The sequence below is a fragment of the Pelobates fuscus genome, chromosome 13 (assembly GCF_036172605.1).
Source record: "Pelobates fuscus isolate aPelFus1 chromosome 13, aPelFus1.pri, whole genome shotgun sequence".
Taxonomy (NCBI): Eukaryota; Metazoa; Chordata; class Amphibia; order Anura; family Pelobatidae; genus Pelobates; species Pelobates fuscus.
The window spans coordinates 92,338,251-92,357,386 of NC_086329.1; the positions used below are offsets into that span (position 1 = coordinate 92,338,251).

The 19,136-nt window shown below is 42.0% G+C and overlaps 2 protein-coding genes across 2 annotated transcripts in view; both read left to right on the forward strand.

Annotated features, from left to right (window-relative positions):
• The window catches only part of RNF115 (ring finger protein 115), a 71,369-nt gene extending 60,693 nt beyond the window's left edge, over nt 1-10,676 (forward strand). The window contains exons 5-9 of the mRNA XM_063440019.1: nt 16-87; nt 6,795-6,867; nt 7,900-7,993; nt 8,342-8,457; nt 9,600-10,676. Coding sequence (XP_063296089.1) covers nt 16-87; nt 6,795-6,867; nt 7,900-7,993; nt 8,342-8,457; nt 9,600-9,731 — 487 coding nt within the window. The 3' untranslated portion in view covers nt 9,732-10,676. The remainder of the gene's footprint in view (nt 1-15; nt 88-6,794; nt 6,868-7,899; nt 7,994-8,341; nt 8,458-9,599) is intronic.
• ARHGEF2 (Rho/Rac guanine nucleotide exchange factor 2) overlaps nt 1-19,136 on the forward strand; it is a 602,646-nt gene that overhangs the window by 534,163 nt on the left and 49,347 nt on the right. The window lies entirely within an intron of this gene.

The window sequence follows — 19,136 nt, forward strand, 5'->3', positions numbered from 1 at the left end:
TTTTCTTTTTCACAGTATTATCCAGCAAATCTTTGCAGGAGTATTTGCAAACCCTCCTCTACCAGGTTCCCCACATCCCTTTTCATGGTAAGTAGTTAAAAAGTGAGAGCACTGTTAATATAATGTCATCCTTTGTTGGCATTGTCATGTTGATGATGCAATATATGTGTTGTCCTGTTATAGTCTGGTTGTTGTAGGTGCAGTATACGTGCTGTGTGAGTAGTATCTGGTTGTGGGTGCAGTATAGGGCACTGTGTGAGTAGTATGCAGTTGTGGGTGCAGTATACGTGCTGTGTGAGTAGTATCCGGTTGTGGGTGCAGTATAGGGGCTGTGTGAGTAGTATCCGGTTGTGGGTGCAGTATAGGGCACTGTGTGAGTAGTATGCGGTTGTGGGTGCAGTATAGGGGCTGTGTGAGTAGTATCCGGTTGTGGGTGCAGTATAGGGCACTGTGTGAGTACTATCAGGTTGTGGGTGCAGTATAGGGCACTGTGCGAGTAGTATCCGGTTGTGGGTGCAGTATAGGGCACTGTGTGAGTAGTATCAGGTTGTGGGTACCGTATAGGGGCTGTGTGAGTAGTATCCGGTTGTGGGTGCAGTATAGGGGCTGTGTGAGTAGTATCAGGTTGTGGGGGCAGTATATGGCACTGTGTGAGTAGTGTCAGGTTGTGGGTGCAGTATAGGGCACTGTGTGAGTAGTATCAGGTTGTGGGTGCAGCAAAGGGCACTATGTTAGTAGTATCAGGTTGTGGGTGCACTATAGGGCACTGTGTGAGTAGTATCAGGTTGTGGGTGCAGTATAGGGGCTGTGTGAGTAGTGTCAGGTTGTGGGTGCAGTAAAGGGCACTATGTGAGTAGTATCCGGTTGTGGGTGCGGTATAGGGCACTGTGTGAGTAGTATCCGGTTGTGGGTACCGTGTAGGGGCTGTGTTAGTAGTATCAGGTTGTGGGTGCACTATAGGGCACTGTGTGAGTAGTATCAGGTTGTGGGTGCAGTATAGGGCACTGTGTAAGTAGTATCCGGTTGTGGGTGCAGTATAGGGCACTGTGTGAGTAGTATTTGGTTTTGGGTGCAGTATAGGGCACTGTGTGAGTAGTATCCGGTTTTGGGTGCAGTATAGGGCACTGTGTGAGTAGTATCAGGTTGTGGGTGCAGTATAGGGCACTGTGTGAGTAGTATGCGGTTGTGGGTGCAGTATAGGGCACTGTGTGAGTAGTATCAGGTTGTGGGTACCATATAGGGGCTGTGTGAGTAGTATCCGGTTTTGGGTGCAGTATATGGCACTGTGTGAGTAGTGTCAGGTTGTGGGTGCAGTATAGGGCACTGTGTGAGTAGTATCAGGTTGTGGGTGTAGTATAGGGCACTGTGTGAGTAGTATCCGGTTGTGGGTGCGGTATAGGGCACTGTGTGAGTAGTATTCGGTTGTGGGTACCGTATAGGGGCTGTGTGAGTAGTATCCGGTTGTGGGTGCAGTATAGGGCACTGTGTGAGTAGTATCAGGTTGTGGGTGCAGTATAGGGCACTGTGTGAGTAGTATCCAGTTGTGGGTGCAGTATAGGAGCTGTGTGAGTAGTATCCAGTTGTGGATGCAGTATAGGGCACTGTGTGAGTAGTATCAGGTTGTGGGTGCAGTATAGGGCACTGTGTGAGTAGTATCAGGTTGTGGGTGCAGTATAGGGGCTGTGTGAGTAGTATGCGGTTGTGGGTGCAGTATAGGGCACTGTGTGAGTAGTGTCAGGTTGTGGGTGCAGTATAGGGCACTGTGTGAGTAGTATCAGGTTGTGGGTGTAGTATAGGGCACTGTGTGAGTAGTATCCGGTTGTGGGTGCGGTATAGGGCACTGTGTGAGTAGTATTCGGTTGTGGGTACCGTATAGGGGCTGTGTGAGTAGTATCCGGTTGTGGGTGCAGTATAGGGCACTGTGTGAGTAGTATCAGGTTGTGGGTGCAGTATAGGGCACTGTGTGAGTAGTATCAGGTTGTGGGTGCAGTATAGGGCACTGTGTGAGTAGTATCAGGTTGTGGGTGCAGTATAGGGCACTGTGTGAGTAGTATCCGGTTGTGGGTGCAGTATAGGGGCTGTGTGAGTAGTATCCGGTTGTGGGTGCAGTATAGGGCACTGTGTGAGTAGTATCAGGTTGTGGGTGCAGTATAGGGCACTGTGTGAGTAGTATCAGGTTGTGGGTGCAGTATAGGGCACTGTGTGAGTAGTATCAGGTTGTGGGTGCAGTATAGGGCACTGTGTGAGTAGTGTCAGGTTGTGGGTGCAGTATAGGGCACTGTGTGAGTAGTATCAGGTTGTGGGTGCAGTATAGGGCACTGTGTGAGTAGTATCAGGTTGTGGGTGCAGTATAGGGCACTGTGTGAGTAGTATCAGGTTGTGGGTGCAGTATAGGGCACTGTGTGAGTAGTATCAGGTTGTGGGTGCAGTATAGGGCACTGTGTGAGTAGTATCAGGTTGTGGGTGCAGTATAGGGCACTGTGTGAGTAGTATCCGGTTTTGGGTGCAGTATAGGGCACTGTGTGAGTAGTATCCAGTTGTGGGTGCAGTATAGGGCACTGTGTGTGAGTAGTATCAGGTTGTGGGTGCAGTATAGGGCACTGTGTGAGTAGTATCCGGTTGTGGGTGCAGTATAGGGCACTGTGTGAGTAGTATCAGGTTGTTGGTGCAGTATAGGGCACTGTGTGAGTAGTATCCGGTTGTGGGTGCAGTATAGGGCACTGTGTGAGTAGTATCCGGTTGTGGGTGCAGTATAGGAGCTGTGTGAGTAGTATCCAGTTGTGGGTGCAGTATAGGAGCTGTGTGAGTAGTATCCAGTTGTGGGTGCAGTATAGGAGCTGTGTGAGTAGTATTAGGTTGTGGGTGCAGTATAGGGCACTGTGTGAGTAGTATCAGGTTGTTGGTGCAGTATAGGGCACTGTGTGAGTAGTATCCGGTTGTGGGTGCAGTATAGGGCACTGTGTGAGTAGTATCCGGTTGTGGGTGCAGTATAGGAGCTGTGTGAGTAGTATCCAGTTGTGGGTGCAGTATAGGAGCTGTGTGAGTAGTATCCAGTTGTGGGTGCAGTATAGGAGCTGTGTGAGTAGTATTAGGTTGTGGGTGCAGTATAGGGCACTGTGTGAGTAGTATCAGGTTGTGGGTGCACTATAGGGCACTGTGTGAGTAGTATCAGGTTGTGGGTGCAGTATAGGGCACTGTGTGAGTAGTATCAGGTTGTGGGTGCAGTATAGGGCACTGTGTGAGTAGTATCAGGTTGTGAGTGCAGTATAGGGCACTGTGTGAGTAGTATCCGGTTGTGGGTGCAGTATAGGGGCTGTGTGAGTAGTATCCGGTTGTGGGTGCAGTATAGGACACTGTGTGAGTAGTATCAGGTTGTGGGTGCAGTATAGGGCACTGTGTGAGTAGTATCAGGTTGTGGGTGCAGTATAGGGCACTGTGTGAGTAGTATCAGGTTGTGGGTGCAGTATAGGGCACTGTGTGAGTAATATCAGGTTGTGGGTGCAGTATAGGGCACTGTGTGAGTAGTATCCAGTTGTGGGTGCAGTATAGGGCACTGTGTGAGTAGTATCAGGTTGTGGGTGCAGTATAGGGCACTGTGTGAGTAGTATCCGGTTTTGGGTGCAGTATAGGGCACTGTGTGAGTAGTATCCAGTTGTGGGTGCAGTATAGGGCACTGTGTGTGAATAGTATCAGGTTGTGGGTGCAGTATAGGGCACTGTGTGTGAATAGTATCAGGTTGTGGGTGCAGTATAGGGCACTGTGTGAGTAGTATCCGGTTGTGGGTGCAGTATAGGGCACTGTGTGAGTAGTATCCAGTTGTGGGTGCAGTATAGGGCACTGTGTGAGTAGTATCAGGTTGTGGGTGCAGTATAGGGGCTGTGTGAGTAGTATCCTGTTGTGGGTGCAGTATAGGGCACTGTGTGAGTAGTATCCGGTTGTGGGTGCAGTATAGGGCACTGTGTGAGTAGTATCAGGTTGTGGGTGCAGTATAGGGGCTGTGTGAGTAGTATCCTGTTGTGGGTGCAGTATAGGGCACTGTGTGAGTAATATCAGGTTGTGGGTGCACTATAGGGCACTGTGTGAGTAGTATCCAGTTGTGGGTGCAGTATAGGGCACTGTGTGTGAGTAGTATCAGGTTGTGGGTGCAGTATAGGGCACTGTGTGAGTAGTATCAGGTTGTGGGTGCAGTATAGGGCACTGTGTGAGTAGTATCAGGTTGTGGGTGCAGTATAGGGCACTGTGTGAGTAATATCAGGTTGTGGGTGCAGTATAGGGCACTGTGTGAGTAGTATCCAGTTGTGGGTGCAGTATAGGGCACTGTGTGAGTAGTATCAGGTTGTGGGTGCAGTATAGGGCACTGTGTGAGTAGTATCCGGTTTTGGGTGCAGTATAGGGCACTGTGTGAGTAGTATCCAGTTGTGGGTGCAGTATAGGGCACTGTGTGTGAATAGTATCAGGTTGTGGGTGCAGTATAGGGCACTGTGTGTGAATAGTATCAGGTTGTGGGTGCAGTATAGGGCACTGTGTGAGTAGTATCCGGTTGTGGGTGCAGTATAGGGCACTGTGTGAGTAGTATCCAGTTGTGGGTTCAGTATAGGGCACTGTGTGAGTAGTATCAGGTTGTGGGTGCAGTATAGGGGCTGTGTGAGTAGTATCCTGTTGTGGGTGCAGTATAGGGCACTGTGTGAGTAGTATCCGGTTGTGGGTGCAGTATAGGGCACTGTGTGAGTAGTATCAGGTTGTGGGTGCAGTATAGGGGCTGTGTGAGTAGTATCCTGTTGTGGGTGCAGTATAGGGCACTGTGTGAGTAATATCAGGTTGTGGGTGCACTATAGGGCACTGTGTGAGTAGTATCCAGTTGTGGGTGCAGTATAGGGCACTGTGTGTGAGTAGTATCAGGTTGTGGGTGCAGTATAGGGCACTGTGTGAGTAGTATCAGGTTGTGGGTGCAGTATAGGGCACTGTGTGAGTAGTATCCGGTTGTGGGTGCAGTATAGGGCACTGTGTGAGTAGTATCAGGTTGTGGGTGCAGTATAGGGGCTGTGTGAGTAGTATCCTGTTGTGGGTGCAGTATAGGGCACTGTGTGTGAGTAGTATCAGGTTGTGGGTGCAGTATAGGGCACTGTGTGAGTAGTATCAGGTTGTGGGTGCACTATAGGGCACTGTGTGAGTAGTATCCAGTTGTGGGTGCAGTATAGGGCACTGTGTGTGAGTAGTATCAGGTTGTGGGTGCAGTATAGGGCACTGTGTGAGTAGTATCCGGTTGTGGGTGCAGTATAGGGCACTGTGTGAGTAGTATCCGGTTGTGGGTGCAGTATGGGAGCTGTGTGAGTAGTATCCAGTTGTGGGTGCAGTATAGGAGCTGTGTGAGTAGTATCCAGTTGTGGGTGCAGTATATAGGAGCTGTGTGAGTAGTATCTGGTTGTGGGTGCAGTATAGGGCACTGTGTGAGTAGTATCAGGTTGTGGGTGCAGTATAGGGCACTGTGTGAGTAGTATCCGGTTGTGGGTGCAGTATAGGGCACTGTGTGAGTAGTATCCGGTTGTGGGTGCAGTATAGGGCACTGTGTGAGTAGTATCAGGTTGTGGGTGCAGTATACGTGCTGTGTGAGTAGTATCCGGTTTTGTGTGCAGTATAGGAGCTGTGTGAGCAGTTTCAGGTTGTGCTCACAGGTTATGTTCTTGGTAAGGACCAACGTTTACCAACTTTGTCAGTTTTATGCTGTGTGAGTTGTGACAGATTTTGGGTGCAGTGTAAATGGTGTGTGGATTTTTGGTTGTCAGTGCAGACTATTTGCTGTTTGGCCATCTCCGGTTTTGGGACTTGTCAGTGTGGTGCCTGAGAATGATGTCTCCAGCGTGTGTTGTTTGTGACTTCTGTAATCCCAGACTGCCCTGAATGTGTGTGCGCTGAGTGTGGCATCCTTATCGCCTTCTGGAGGAGTGTCGTCTATAGGTAATGGAAACCCACCAGGTAATCTTCCATGACCGGCCTCATACACCAGCTGGAAGATTAACAACATGTGGCAAATAGACTCGTGTCACCCTGTCCTAGTGATCTTTATGCATTTATTAACACGGTTTGCTTTCATGGAAATTTACAATTCGATAAATGCCTGTAAAGCTAGCAAAGTGTTATGGCAAGTTCTGAGAAGTTGTTGCTTTCATGCAATGGTCCAGGACTTTCTAGCCCTTGTTTTGTTTAACGGGAGAACCTCTGCTTTTATAGCTTTTGCTACGTTGCTACCCTGATGGGATACAAAGAAATAAACGAGCGATTATCTCCCTCTCCTAATCGTTAACTGCTGCCGTATTCACACATTGTGTGGTCATCACATTTATACTGATAGTACTGATATATATATTCATTCAATACTCTGGCATTAAAATAAACGTGACATAAGGAATTAATTTCTCATTCGTACTGTCATTTTTTCTTTTGGCCACTAGGGGTCAGTCTGGCATACCTGGAACAGATATTTCCATTATCTGTTTTTTTTTTTTCTTTAACCCATTTGTTCTTATCCTGTTGCTAAAAGGTGACCTGTCAGAATGCACATGGCATCTTTGTGACTGGCCGCTCATTTGCCTTGCTCACTCATTTCTATCGTGTTTGTCATTAATTTACTGTACCATTTAGAATAGTTTTTTTTAAAAAAAGGTGGTACCTGGACAAGGTATGTCCCAGGAAGAGCATCCACCTAACTGTCAATTAACCAGTACTGTTTATTGTATCCTGTCCATGCAAAGGGGCAACAGCCTTGTTATTAAAAAGAGATTTTGTCTTGCTTGAAGGAGTGGGATGTTACATTCGAACCCCGGAGATTATGCTTGGGGTCAGAGCGGCCTGGATTCAATAGTCACTCAGGTACGACAGAATTACTATGTTTCACATTTCAGCAAATACCCGTTTGTTTTTAAAGTGTATCTGTCATAGCACAAACTGCATCATCTTAACCGTACATTATGCTAGCAGGATTGCTAGCAAATGTATAGATTTTTATTGAAATATAAAAATTTGAGCCCGCCCCTGACCTGTCAATCAGTTGTTGGCCCAGACGTCTAGGCTGACGATATAGGGACAGGGCAGCACAGGATAAACTACCTACAGGTTCTTCTCCTTTCAATCGAAGCAAGTTTATCACACGCAAGCTGGAGGAATATCACAGCAACTACGTCATTCTAGGAATGCAATGACCAATGTCACTCCGTTCTTACCAAGCCTGCCTCGATTGTCAAGTGTTCCCAGACCGTCAGTAGAAGAGCAGGCGCGCAGTACAGTTTAGGAGTCCTGGCGTGGCAGTGATGGAGATAGTTTCATTTTAAATTGTACTTGGCATGCAAAAATACATGGCACCACCTTCTAGCGATAATATCTCTAGACATCTATTTATACGTTGTGCTAGCCACATTGTTATCAAACCATTGTTTTCACTATTGCCTTTAGTATAAAACAAACATGTCCGCCGCAGTGGATGTGCACTAGGCATTGTGAGATACTTCTCACAAAATGTGATTGTGGAGAGCTGCATGCACATCCACTGCGCTAAAGTACGAATGTAGTATGTTTGAGTAGGCGGAGCTGTACATTGGGTAAGTATATCATTTTATATGTACGTATGCTGGGCATTTTGCCAGTGTAATTGGAGAGTTTAGTTTGGATTTTTATCATCCCCGCTCCCCACAAAGCAAGAGCCCCTTTTCCTTTTCATTATTGTTTTGTCCTTTTAAGACTGTAACAGGACTCATGTAATATGTCCCAACCCCCCCCTATACTGGTATATTTGAGAAGCATCTCCTATTTATTCTAATTCCCATGTATCCAATGTACTGCTTTAGAAATACAAGTCCTTGAAAGAGAATTTGTATAACCCATTAACCGGTGACTTTACTTCTCTAGCTTTTGGGTCAACTCGAAAACACCGGCCCCCCTCCCGCAGATAAAGACAAGATCTCATCGCTTCCGACTGTCACTGTAACTCAGGAGCAAGTGGGTGAGTGTGGGTCTAACTTCTATCCGTGTCAGCCAGCCAAGATTGTACCTCACACTGTAATGATGTCCGTGGTTCGAAACGCCGCTGTATTGGTGGTGTGATTTGGTGGCATAGATTCATTTCTGGTGCGTGCTGATAACTGCCCTGCGTAGGATCTCTTATGCTGACACCACCTTTACACAATGAAAGTTATGTAACAGATGAGGGTGTTCTTTACATCAGTGTGAATAGAAAATATAAATGCACTTCAATGATATTTATCTCAGTCTGTTGTCTTGCAATGATGTGTTCCGATTGACTCTCTGCGAGCCATCTTCATGTCTTCTCTAACCATTCTTCTTCACACAGATATGGGCTTGGAGTGCCCGGTATGTAAAGATGATTATGCTGTAGAGGAACAAGTCAGACAGTTACCCTGCAACCATTTTTTCCACGGAGACTGTATTGTGCCTTGGCTCGAATTGGTAAGGGTGTTTTGAAGAATAATCTTTGCTAAAACCTTTTTTTTTTTCTCCTTTTATGTATTTATTTATTTATTTATTTGTCCATCCTTTACATTTTTTCGTTCGTTTTTAAGTTTTGTAAAACATATGATTGTGCACACCATTCCTCTCCAATGTTTAGATAATATGGAGAAAAATGAATTTGAATTGCTCGTCCCGCTGGGCTTTTCTTAACGGATGTCCTGCCGTTTGCAAAAGTGACTTCTAATTATACTGTGCGATTCAACTGTGACCACAATGAAAATCCCCAGAATTAACCCCTTAAGGACCAAACGTCTGGAATAAAAGGGAATCATGACATGTCACACATGTCATGTGTCCTTAAGGGGTTAAATACAATGTGCAAAAAAAAATCAATGTATTCCTTTGGACTTCCAGTCTGAGGGGTATTAGTATAGCTTTAATTAAAGCAGACCTGTCACCTCTCATTACTTTATTAGTATTGTATAAAAGTGAAATATTCATGTTGACTATGATGGAATTTAATTTCATGATTTTATGAGACAACGTAGAGACTACTGTGTCTTACTGGCAAAGTCCAGGGGGTGGACAGAAGGACAGCACTTCCGCCATCAGATTTTGTCAGTTCCATACTTTGTCTTGTCTATTGATTGTGGTTTTTGTGCTGGAATTTCAGTAAATGAATCAACTTTATACAAAAAACAACATATGACACCATAACAATTTATAATCTCCGTGGTCAAATATCAATCTTATTGTTACCAAGTTGAATCCCAACCAGCCTCACGTGCTGATCTTAAATGTAACAACATGTTGAATCATCACCTTTTTTTTCTTACGAGACACAAATACATAATTCGGGGTTTCTACACCTTAGTGGGCGATGATAGCCACGTTGCCAAATTGGGCCAGTGTACCATGATTTGAGAAATGTATTCACTGCTGTTACCTTGCTGGGTTGCATTCTTAATTTACCTTAAACCCTCTAGTATGTTACAGACTAAAAATGTGACATGACTTTCGTATTTTCACATTGTAGTGCAGTAATTTGTGCACCATGCTATTTTGTTTTTATTTATTAAATAAAATATGCTTTAGGTCTCTTTGCAAAGGTCCCTAACCTTTGTCGTTCTTTCCCATAGCATGATACGTGTCCCGTGTGCAGAAAGAGTTTAAACGGAGAGGACTCGACACGACAAACACCTGGCTCTGAGGCATCATCTAGCAACAACTTTAGCAGTGACAGCCAACTGCATGACCGATGGACCTTCTGAAACCCCCTAGTTGGCTTTTCCTGCAGCTCCTGTGCCGCAGCCTGTAAATTGTGCGAGGGAAGGTAGCCGGAAGGGGTTGGAGGATGCCAGCAGCCGCCACCACATTATGTGCTGCATCTCTCCCCGATCTAAACTAGCATCCATGTAATAAAGACCTCTAACAGCCAATCGTTGCTTTGCTCTGAATACATCTCCTCTGTCTGTCCCCTCCGCAAGCAACGATCACCCCTCTTGAGCCATGAAAATAAACGAAATGGCGTTCAACACCTATACCCACCCATCGTTCTGCCTTGCAAATTTTAAAGACTCATGATGTTGCTGTTGAATGGCAGGTGGAAACATTCACACCACCCATCCTTATTATGAACATGATAAAAATATATATATTGACCGTAATGCCTAAAGATGGTGGCACTGCATTGGTGGTGTTATCAATCTGAACCATCGTATCAAAGACTATAACGGAAGGAGTGGTTCCTTATGGCTGGGAAAGTGAGACAACCCAATGAACTAGTCGTGTCCACTCACTACAGCGAGCAGAAGGATTCGTTATATTCAGAGCTATTCGTCTAGAAATTATATGTTAGAATGTTTGGGGGAGCAGTATCATGTAAGGTTCCTAATTGGTTTCATCTCATGAATTTTGACTCAGCGATCAGAGGACATAACCTCCCATGCGCACCTCTCATCATACCTCTCCCATATTGGAAAAGAAAAAATACAAGCAGACTTTAGTGATTCATTTTTCATTGAAATATTTTTTATTTTTTTTGCATTTAATTTTGCCCTGTTTGTTTCATATTTAACTTTTTTTTTTCTTTCTCTCTCATTTGGTTCTATGTGTATTGATAACATTAAATCATATATATATGTTTGCCAGATTACCTACATTTGTTAGAAAAGACTGGTATTTGTAAATTAAGATAAATTTGTTCAGATACCCAACACTTGTATCTGAGTTTTGCTTTTCCTTTTTAATAACACTTGGAAGGTCACCTGGTTAGTAACCCCCTATTAACAGACGCCCTGCACTCTGCCTTACTAACAAAGATTCATGGTTATTCAATAAAATGTGAGTTTGTTGAGAATTCAAAGTGAATTTCAAACCTTTGGCAAAATAGCCAAAATTCTCCTAGTCAATTCACCAGACCAGCTATTTTTTTTTATTCATCATTCTGCATGTTTGGCCAATAATTTTAAATTCACTTAGACTTCCCAACTAGTCTCACTTTATTGGATAATACGGTTAGAGTACGAGGTAAAAGAGAGAACCTTGATTATATTAAACAGGGTAATTTTAAACATTAAGGAAAATTGCGTAAAGAGTGGACATTTGGAAAACATGCTTTAAAAAGTGGTATTTCAATTTCAAGCAAAATGTAGAAAAAACCAATCTGAAATAAAAATAAAAAAAAGTCGAGATGAAAGGAAATGGATTTTAATTTGTGATTCTCGCCAATTCTGTGACATGACCATTTGGCGTGCCGTGCGTTGGAATTCTCTTCCGGAAGCAGTTCATTTGTATGCCATGCGTTTGGTAATCTCAAAGAGTAAAGTGCAAAAATTGGGATTTTTATTTTTTGTTTCCCCCCCTGCTTTTTTTTTTTTTTTTTTTTTTTTTTTTTTTTTTTTTGCTTCTTTTGGGAAAAATCATGTTTGTGTTCCTTTTATGTGTTTTACAACCTTTGTATTAGCCATATAGGAATTACAACAATTTAAGGGACACTCTAGGTACCATAACCACTTATTCTCATTGGAGTGGTTATGGTGCCTGGGGTTTTCCTTGCGCCATCCTACAGCTGAGTATTAATTGGTTTTCAAACGATTTAACAAAGAATGAGTTCCCAAGTGTCCGTGGCACTGCCCCCGCTGGTGGGCATGGCTAAGGCAGAGTGTTACTCCATTTTAGACATACCAGTACATGCCAGTGAGGGAGGGCACTTTCAGCCAATTGCTATTTGATGTAATGTAGAAGCAAGAAGCCGAGGACCGTCATTCAGTGTTAAACCTTTCAAAACTGTTTAACCCCTTAAGGACACATGACGTGTGTGACACGTCATGATTCCCTTTTATTCCAGAAGTTTGGTCCTTAAGGGGTTAAACACTGAACCCATTGAACAGCTTTGTGGCATCTGTTGCCACTTAATAAATAATAATAATAATAATGATAACAGGAGGACAGCACTAGGCCTCAGTGTGATGAAGTGGTTATAGTGCATAGTATACTCTGTATTTAAAAGGTTTGCAGAAAACTGATATATGTATGTCTAATTCAGATACCGCCATTTATAGTGCCAAGTATTTAGAATTCTTAATCAAATTCTGGAGCTATACACTAAACTGAATTGTGACTTCAAATGGAATTTCAAATTTACGCCCAGAATATCTGAATTGAAAGAATTCTCCTGACTTCAAGTCAGCCTTGGTGTATTGCCTATGTTTTGAACTTATAAATAGCAAAAAATCACCAGTTACTAAAAGGCGCAACAAAATGTTTTAAAACATCACATAAACACAACAGTCTAGCTCACAGTCACATAAACACAACTGTCTAGCTAACAGTCACATAAACACAACTGTCTAGCTAACAGTCACATAAACACAACAGTCTAGCTTGCAGTCACATAAACACAACAGTCTAGCTTGCAGTCACATAAACACAACCGTCTAGCTAACAGTCACATAAACACAACCGTCTAGCTAACAGTCACATAAACACAACAGTCTAGCTTACAGTCACATAAACACAACAGTCTAGCTAACAGTCACATAAACACAACAGTCTAGCTTGCAGTCACATAAACACAACAGTCTAGCTTGCAGTCACATAAACACAACAGTCTAGCTTGCAGTCACATAAACACAACAGTCTAGCTTGCAGTCACATAAACACAACAGTCTAGCTTGCAGTCACATAAACACAACAGTCTAGCTTGCAGTCACATAAACACAACAGTCTAGCTAACCGTCACATAAACACAACAGTCTAGCTTGCAGTCACATAAACACAACAGTCTAGCTTGCAGTCAAATTAATACAACAGTCTAGCCAACAGTCACATAAACACAACCGTCTAGCTAACCGTCACATAAACACAACAGTCTAGCTAACTGTCACATAAACACAACAGTCTAGCTAACAGTCACATAAACACAACAGTCTAGCCAACAGTCACATAAACAGCCGCTAGCCGCTATCAATGTGGCAGCTTATAGGAATAATACAATTTGGAATTTTTTCAAATCTAAAAGCATGATAGAGATGGTGAATCAGGACGCTTTACAATAATCCCACACTTTTGTCATGCTGTGTTTTCAAAAAAAATGTTTAATCGTGGGCAAATTTCAGCTATCAATCAAATGACACGCCACTGGCAGCCAATTCCCATTCTGATGTAGTAACTAGGAGGGGATGTCCATAAGGTAAATTGATTGGACACAATTCCCTTCACTCTCTTTGGCCCTATCCTTTTACTATTCCACCCAGCTGGTACTAAATAAACACATATACGATGGTGAACTGCGGAGAGCGGAGTCCTTACTAGGTTTTATTTCTTTATGGGAGACACTGAGATTTCGGGGTTTGCTGCACACACAGTGATGTTTGATAGAGTTGTACTCAGTTTGTCTTATAAGGTTAATTAGTCCAGAAGGAATTCCTGTCTAATGGCAATGATCCAGGAATGGATACATAAACTTGCTCTCACATTGAAGGGGTTTACTCTAATAAAAAAAAAAACGGTCGGAGAAGATCTGATCCTAACCTCGGGTTAATGGGATTCTTTGTGACAAAACACTTGGGTGTCTCTGGTTGTACAAAATGTTTTTTTTTTTTTTTTAAAGTTTCAATATCACTTTAGCAGAATTACCTGCTGCTGTTCAGATAATGACAAAAACCAGCCCAGTGCATTGGCCTGGACCCATACTTCCAGTAATGTGACCTGATGCTTTCAGTAATATAGCTATGTATGCATGCTGAGATGTATGATTGCCTCGCACAAAGACTTGGGATATTAATTCTAAGCCACCTTCTGCATCCATAAAATCCTTTGCAGCTCTGCACGAAAACTATAGATTGATTTATTTTTTTTCTTATGCCCTTTTTTTTGCAATGTAAGCACTGTGATTTTTATTTTGGGAGGAAAGAGAGGGGCATGGGGCGCATTTTAAGCAGAACTATTGTGTAGTATTTATCCATGGTAAATTTACCCAACATTTATTTATATGGTGTGCTCATTCCCACATGTTTTAATATCCCCTGTTTTATTTATTTATTATTTATTTATTATTGCCATTTATATAGCGCCAACAGATTCCGTAGCGCTTTACAATATTATGAGAGGGGGATTTAACTATAAATAGGACAATTACAAATAAACTTACAGGAACAATAGGTTGAAGAGGACCCTGCTCAAACGAGCTTACATTCTATAGGAGGTGGGGTGTAAAACACATTAGGACAGGAATTTACAATCAAATAAGGTGGGCTGCCCTTTAGGAGAGGGCAAGAGACAGGTATGTGAGGTAAGGGTTAGTCTTGGAGGCCATAAGCTTTCCTAAAGAGATGGGTTTTAAGGCACTTCTTAAAAGATGCCAGACTAGGGGAGAGTCTGATGGCGGTAGGCAGGCTATTCCACAGGAAGGGAGCCGCCCATGAGAAGTCCTGCAAGCGCGAGTTGGCCGTACGAGTGCGGACAACGGACAGCAGGTGGTCACGGGCAGAACGGAGAGACCGAGAAGGGACATACCTATGGATCTGTGAGGAGATATAAGAGGGGCTAGAGTTGTTCAGTTGCTTGTTTTCATGTTGTTGTGAAAGGGACACTATAGTCACCAAAAACAACTTTAGTTTAATGAAGCAGTTTTTGTGTATAGATCATGCTGCTCAGGTTTCACTGCTCAATTCTCTGCCATTTAGGAGTTAAATCACTTTGTTTCTGTTTATGCAGCCCTAGCCACACCTCCCCTGGCTATGATTGACAGAGCCTGCGTGAAAAATAAAACTGGTTTCACTTTCAAACAGATGTAACTTACTTTAAAAGTTATCTCCTGCTCTGTAAATTTAACTTTAATTACATACGGGAGGATCGTGCAGGGTCTAGCAAGCTATTAGCAGCCGGAGCCGGAGATAAGAAATTCTAAATTAAACATGATTTGCAATGTAGGAAGTGTCAGCATTAGATGATTCTTTACAGGAAGAGTTTAGGAAAGTTGTGTAAGTCACATGCAGGAAGGTGTGGCTAGGGTTCATAAACAAAGTGATTTAACTCCTAAATGGCAGAGGATTGAGCAGTGAGGCTGCAGGGGCATGTTCTATACACCAAAACTGCTTCATTAAGCTAAAGTGTTTTTTGTTGTTTTTTTTTTTGGCTATAGTTTCCCTTTAAGTAAATTTAGTGGCACTATTACCTTATGGGCTTTTCTTTCTTGGGGCATACATCAGACTATGTGCTCTTAAAAGTCTATTTCTGTATATTTTTTCTCCCAACATGCCAGTTGACAGTTTCAGGGTAACCTTAGCCAGCAATCAAGATCCATAGACAAAAATAATTGACAAATCAGGAAGAGAAGCTCAAACGATAACATTATACATGGATTACATAAGACAAATTAAAAATGGCAAATATACACATTCCTGTATATATGATGTGTTTTTTAGTCTAATTTGCGTCAGGAAGGTCAGCATTGTAGGTGTCCTCTGCTGTGCTGTAATTTGGTCTCTTTCAACGCCTGCTCCACTTCCTTTCACTAAAAGAGGTAAAACTGCAAAAGTGCGTTCAAAGAAACTGAAAGCAAATTTAAAAACTTTGCTTTAACTTTAACTGATAGACCATCGAAAATGTCTGCTTGTTGCATTGTTGTTAAAACAACAAACACACCAAACACACCTGTTCAGCAGTTTTTCTATATATCTGCCAGCCTTCAGTGGAAACGAGTCCTGCACCTGTTAATTATTGCATCCGGAACACCTAGAGAAGCAGGTCGGAGGTCAGGTAAGGTCGATCATTCCTTACATACAACATATTCAAACCGTAATTAGAAGAGCTCTCACTGTTCTTGCTGGGAGAGCTGATCTTTCCTCTCACAATAGTACAATCCATAGAAGCATACAACGGAGTGAGGTTTATAGCGGGCAGTAGTATCAAAATATATACCTTCACTTTTTTAACAGGTGACGGCATTCAAATCTTTGTAAGATGGCAATTGCCCAATTTTCACCCTTCCATCACACTGGCACAATCACTGGCCTCATACAAGGAATCGTGGTATATCAGGTTTTGCATTGACTTTAGCTAGAATACCCCTTTAAGCATGCAGAGTCATTTAAATTACCGAATTTAATAGCGCCCCAACTAAAAACCATAAACAGAACGGAGCTGGAGAAACCTGCAAACTTAATGAAGGCCACACCTACATCTTCAAATTAAATTTCAAACCCTTGGATGGGTAGCTTTCCTCACCTCCTTGATCATTCACATGCTCACTCCCATCTCGATCCTTATCCTTGTCCTTTATCCTCTCTCTCTTTCTTCGTTCTCTACCTAACATTGATGGGATGTTCCTCATTCTAACACTTTCATTTATCCACTACATGATTCATTTTATTATTTATCAGTTGTGCGTACAGAACATTCTTCCTTTATCTGGATAACATTCACAATACTTTCCTGACTAGTTTTTACCCTCTAGTTTGTTATTGTCCAAATTTCATGGGCCAAATACAACTCACTGTTTTGAGATGGTGAAACGTACTTTGGAAGAGTTGGACTCTGTTTGTAGCTTTTTTTTTAGTCATTTTATTTTTTCTTTATTGTGTTTCGTGCAATGTTCGACTATTTCTATGTACTGTCCCCTCGATTTACCTCAATACTTTGTTTCCCTGTTCAGTCAGAATTCATCTGTGGTGCATTTTTGATATCCTTCTGATGAAGTCCTTCGAAGTTGTGAAGCCATCTTGTCTAAGCAGGACCAAGGTATTGGCACATGACATCTCCCGATGATTGAATAAGTTTAACTTTCTTTTCAAAGATAAGGTCAGTTAAGAGTAATTTTATAGAATTCTGTTGTGTCCCAAGATCTTTTGTGCAATACTCATCAAAGATCTGGGTCTATAATATTAAAAAAAAAAAAAAATAACACAATATGTAATATTATACTCAAACTCTAAATTATTTCTGGTTTGGTGTATAAAATAATACCTTCATGTTTGTGGTCTGTATGTATTTGTCCCTGAAACACCTTTTATACATCTTTGTATTCATAGACCTTCTTATCTTTGCCGATTTTCTCTCAAAGTTGCTTAGCAGCGTTCAGACTGTGCCAAAATGTTGCTCATGAAGCTTTCAAGGACTTTAGACTACGGAACTGTGGTTGCTGCATCCCATCAAAATGTTGTAGAAGCTCTCACTCCCATTTTTTTAATTTTATAAACCCACCCTGAAGCCACCTTACTTGAAAACGCATCATTTCCCAAAATGTCTCCTATTTCTTCCTTGCTCTTCATATTGTGACATCTCTTCAAGTCAGTGCAAAACTCCAAAGAACAGAATATGGTTAGCTACCTCTCGACTTCTTGTTGTGTCCGAAATCTTTTGTGTAATTCCAGAACAGGCTAAAATGAATCAAAGGGGGAAAGATCTGTAAACAGCAATTTACAAATGTCAAACTGCTTCTCCGAAATTGAATGTCAGCGCAAAATGATTTTCAATAAGGTAAAAGCAAATAAATCTCAAAAAGGTGTGTGTGTGGATGTGGAATTCTCTGCCTGCATAGGTGGTTTTATTAGAGTCTGTACAGATGTAAACAGCAATTGGATATATATTTGCAAAAACATATTATAGAGAGATATACATTTTCTTTAGTGGGGTAATCGCTTCTTGATCCAAGGAGCTATCTGACTGCCATTATGGGGATTTTTTTCCTAGTCTGTTGCAAGACTGAAAGCACTTAAAACTCTTTTGTTTGTTTTTTTTGCCTTCTTTTGGATCAACAGCAAAAACATGTGTCGATCAAGTTCAGCCTTCCTCACATATCTCTTTTCAGCTATGTAACTATGTTATAGCTAAGATAGATGTTAAATATGTTGATCAGAGGTATATAACTAGCTACATCTGGTTAATACAGATAGTGAATGGCTTTAAATTATGGATAGATGAGCAGTGGGGTGAGTGAGTTGGTAGGCTCCTTTGAGACCCCTGGTTTTACCTGAAACCAGGTGGAGAGCCCATAGCCTAATTGCACCACAACCTGGGGACTGATATGCACTGAGTCAGGTAACGCTGCTGAGGCTGCAATAGGCCAGCAGTACAACAGGTCTTCACTCGAGACCTAACGGACGTTACTAGCCTGCACCTGACATCATTACCTCTATAGTGTACATGGAGTGTTACTTTACCAAGTGCACATTTTGTTTAATATTTCTTGGTTTGCACTTTTGTTTCTAACTGTAGTTATTTTCTAAATTTAAGCAGAGAAATTAGTTACATTTACATACTTACATAGCTGAAAAAGAGACTTGCGTCCATCAAGTTAACCCTTCCTCATATTTGTTTTTTGCTGTTGATCCAAAAGAAGACCAACAACCCAGTTTGAAGCACTTCCAATTTTGCAACAAGCTAGGAAAACAATTCCGTCTTGACCCCAGAATGGCAGTCAGATTTATCATTGGATCAAACAGCAATTACCCTACATTGAAAGATTATATCCTTGAATATTCTGTTTTTGCAAGTATGCATCTAGTAGCTGTTTGAAAATTTGTACGGACTCTGATAAAACCACTTCTTCAGGCAGATAATTCCACATCCTGATTGTTCTTACAGTAAAAAACCTTTCCTTTGCCTTAGACGAAATCTTCTTAGTCTAGTTACACTAGACTACCAGAGTAAAACTTGATCTCGTCTCCTATTATCGATGATTTACTAAATGGCTCTTTTCTGGATCTCTTTGTAGGTAATGTGATTTATTATAACCACTGGCTGTAGAAATTAACCTCAGATGGCAACTGGTGATGTTATTATGGCTTGGATTATCAGGTATGTGTGCATCAACAGATTCTTAGTCAACATTAACGACATATATTAAAATGTAGGCAAAGGTATACAGACAAAATCCAAGCACCTAGATATAGGCAGATGCACACTAGTGATAAAGCTCTCTAGAAAAATTCAGGCAGATATTTTTCATACCAATCCAAACACCCATCCAAGAATTGAAGTACGTGTGTGTTTTTATACTTTTTACTCCCTAGAAATCATACGATGTAAAGAGTCTTTATTTACAGGAATGCTCACATTATAGAAATAACAGCCTCAGCAGATAAAAACAAATTATGTTTAAAATAAAAAAGAAAAAGAAAATTCTCTCTGAATAAGTGCTTTCCATTTCTAACATCATACCCTGTTTGCAT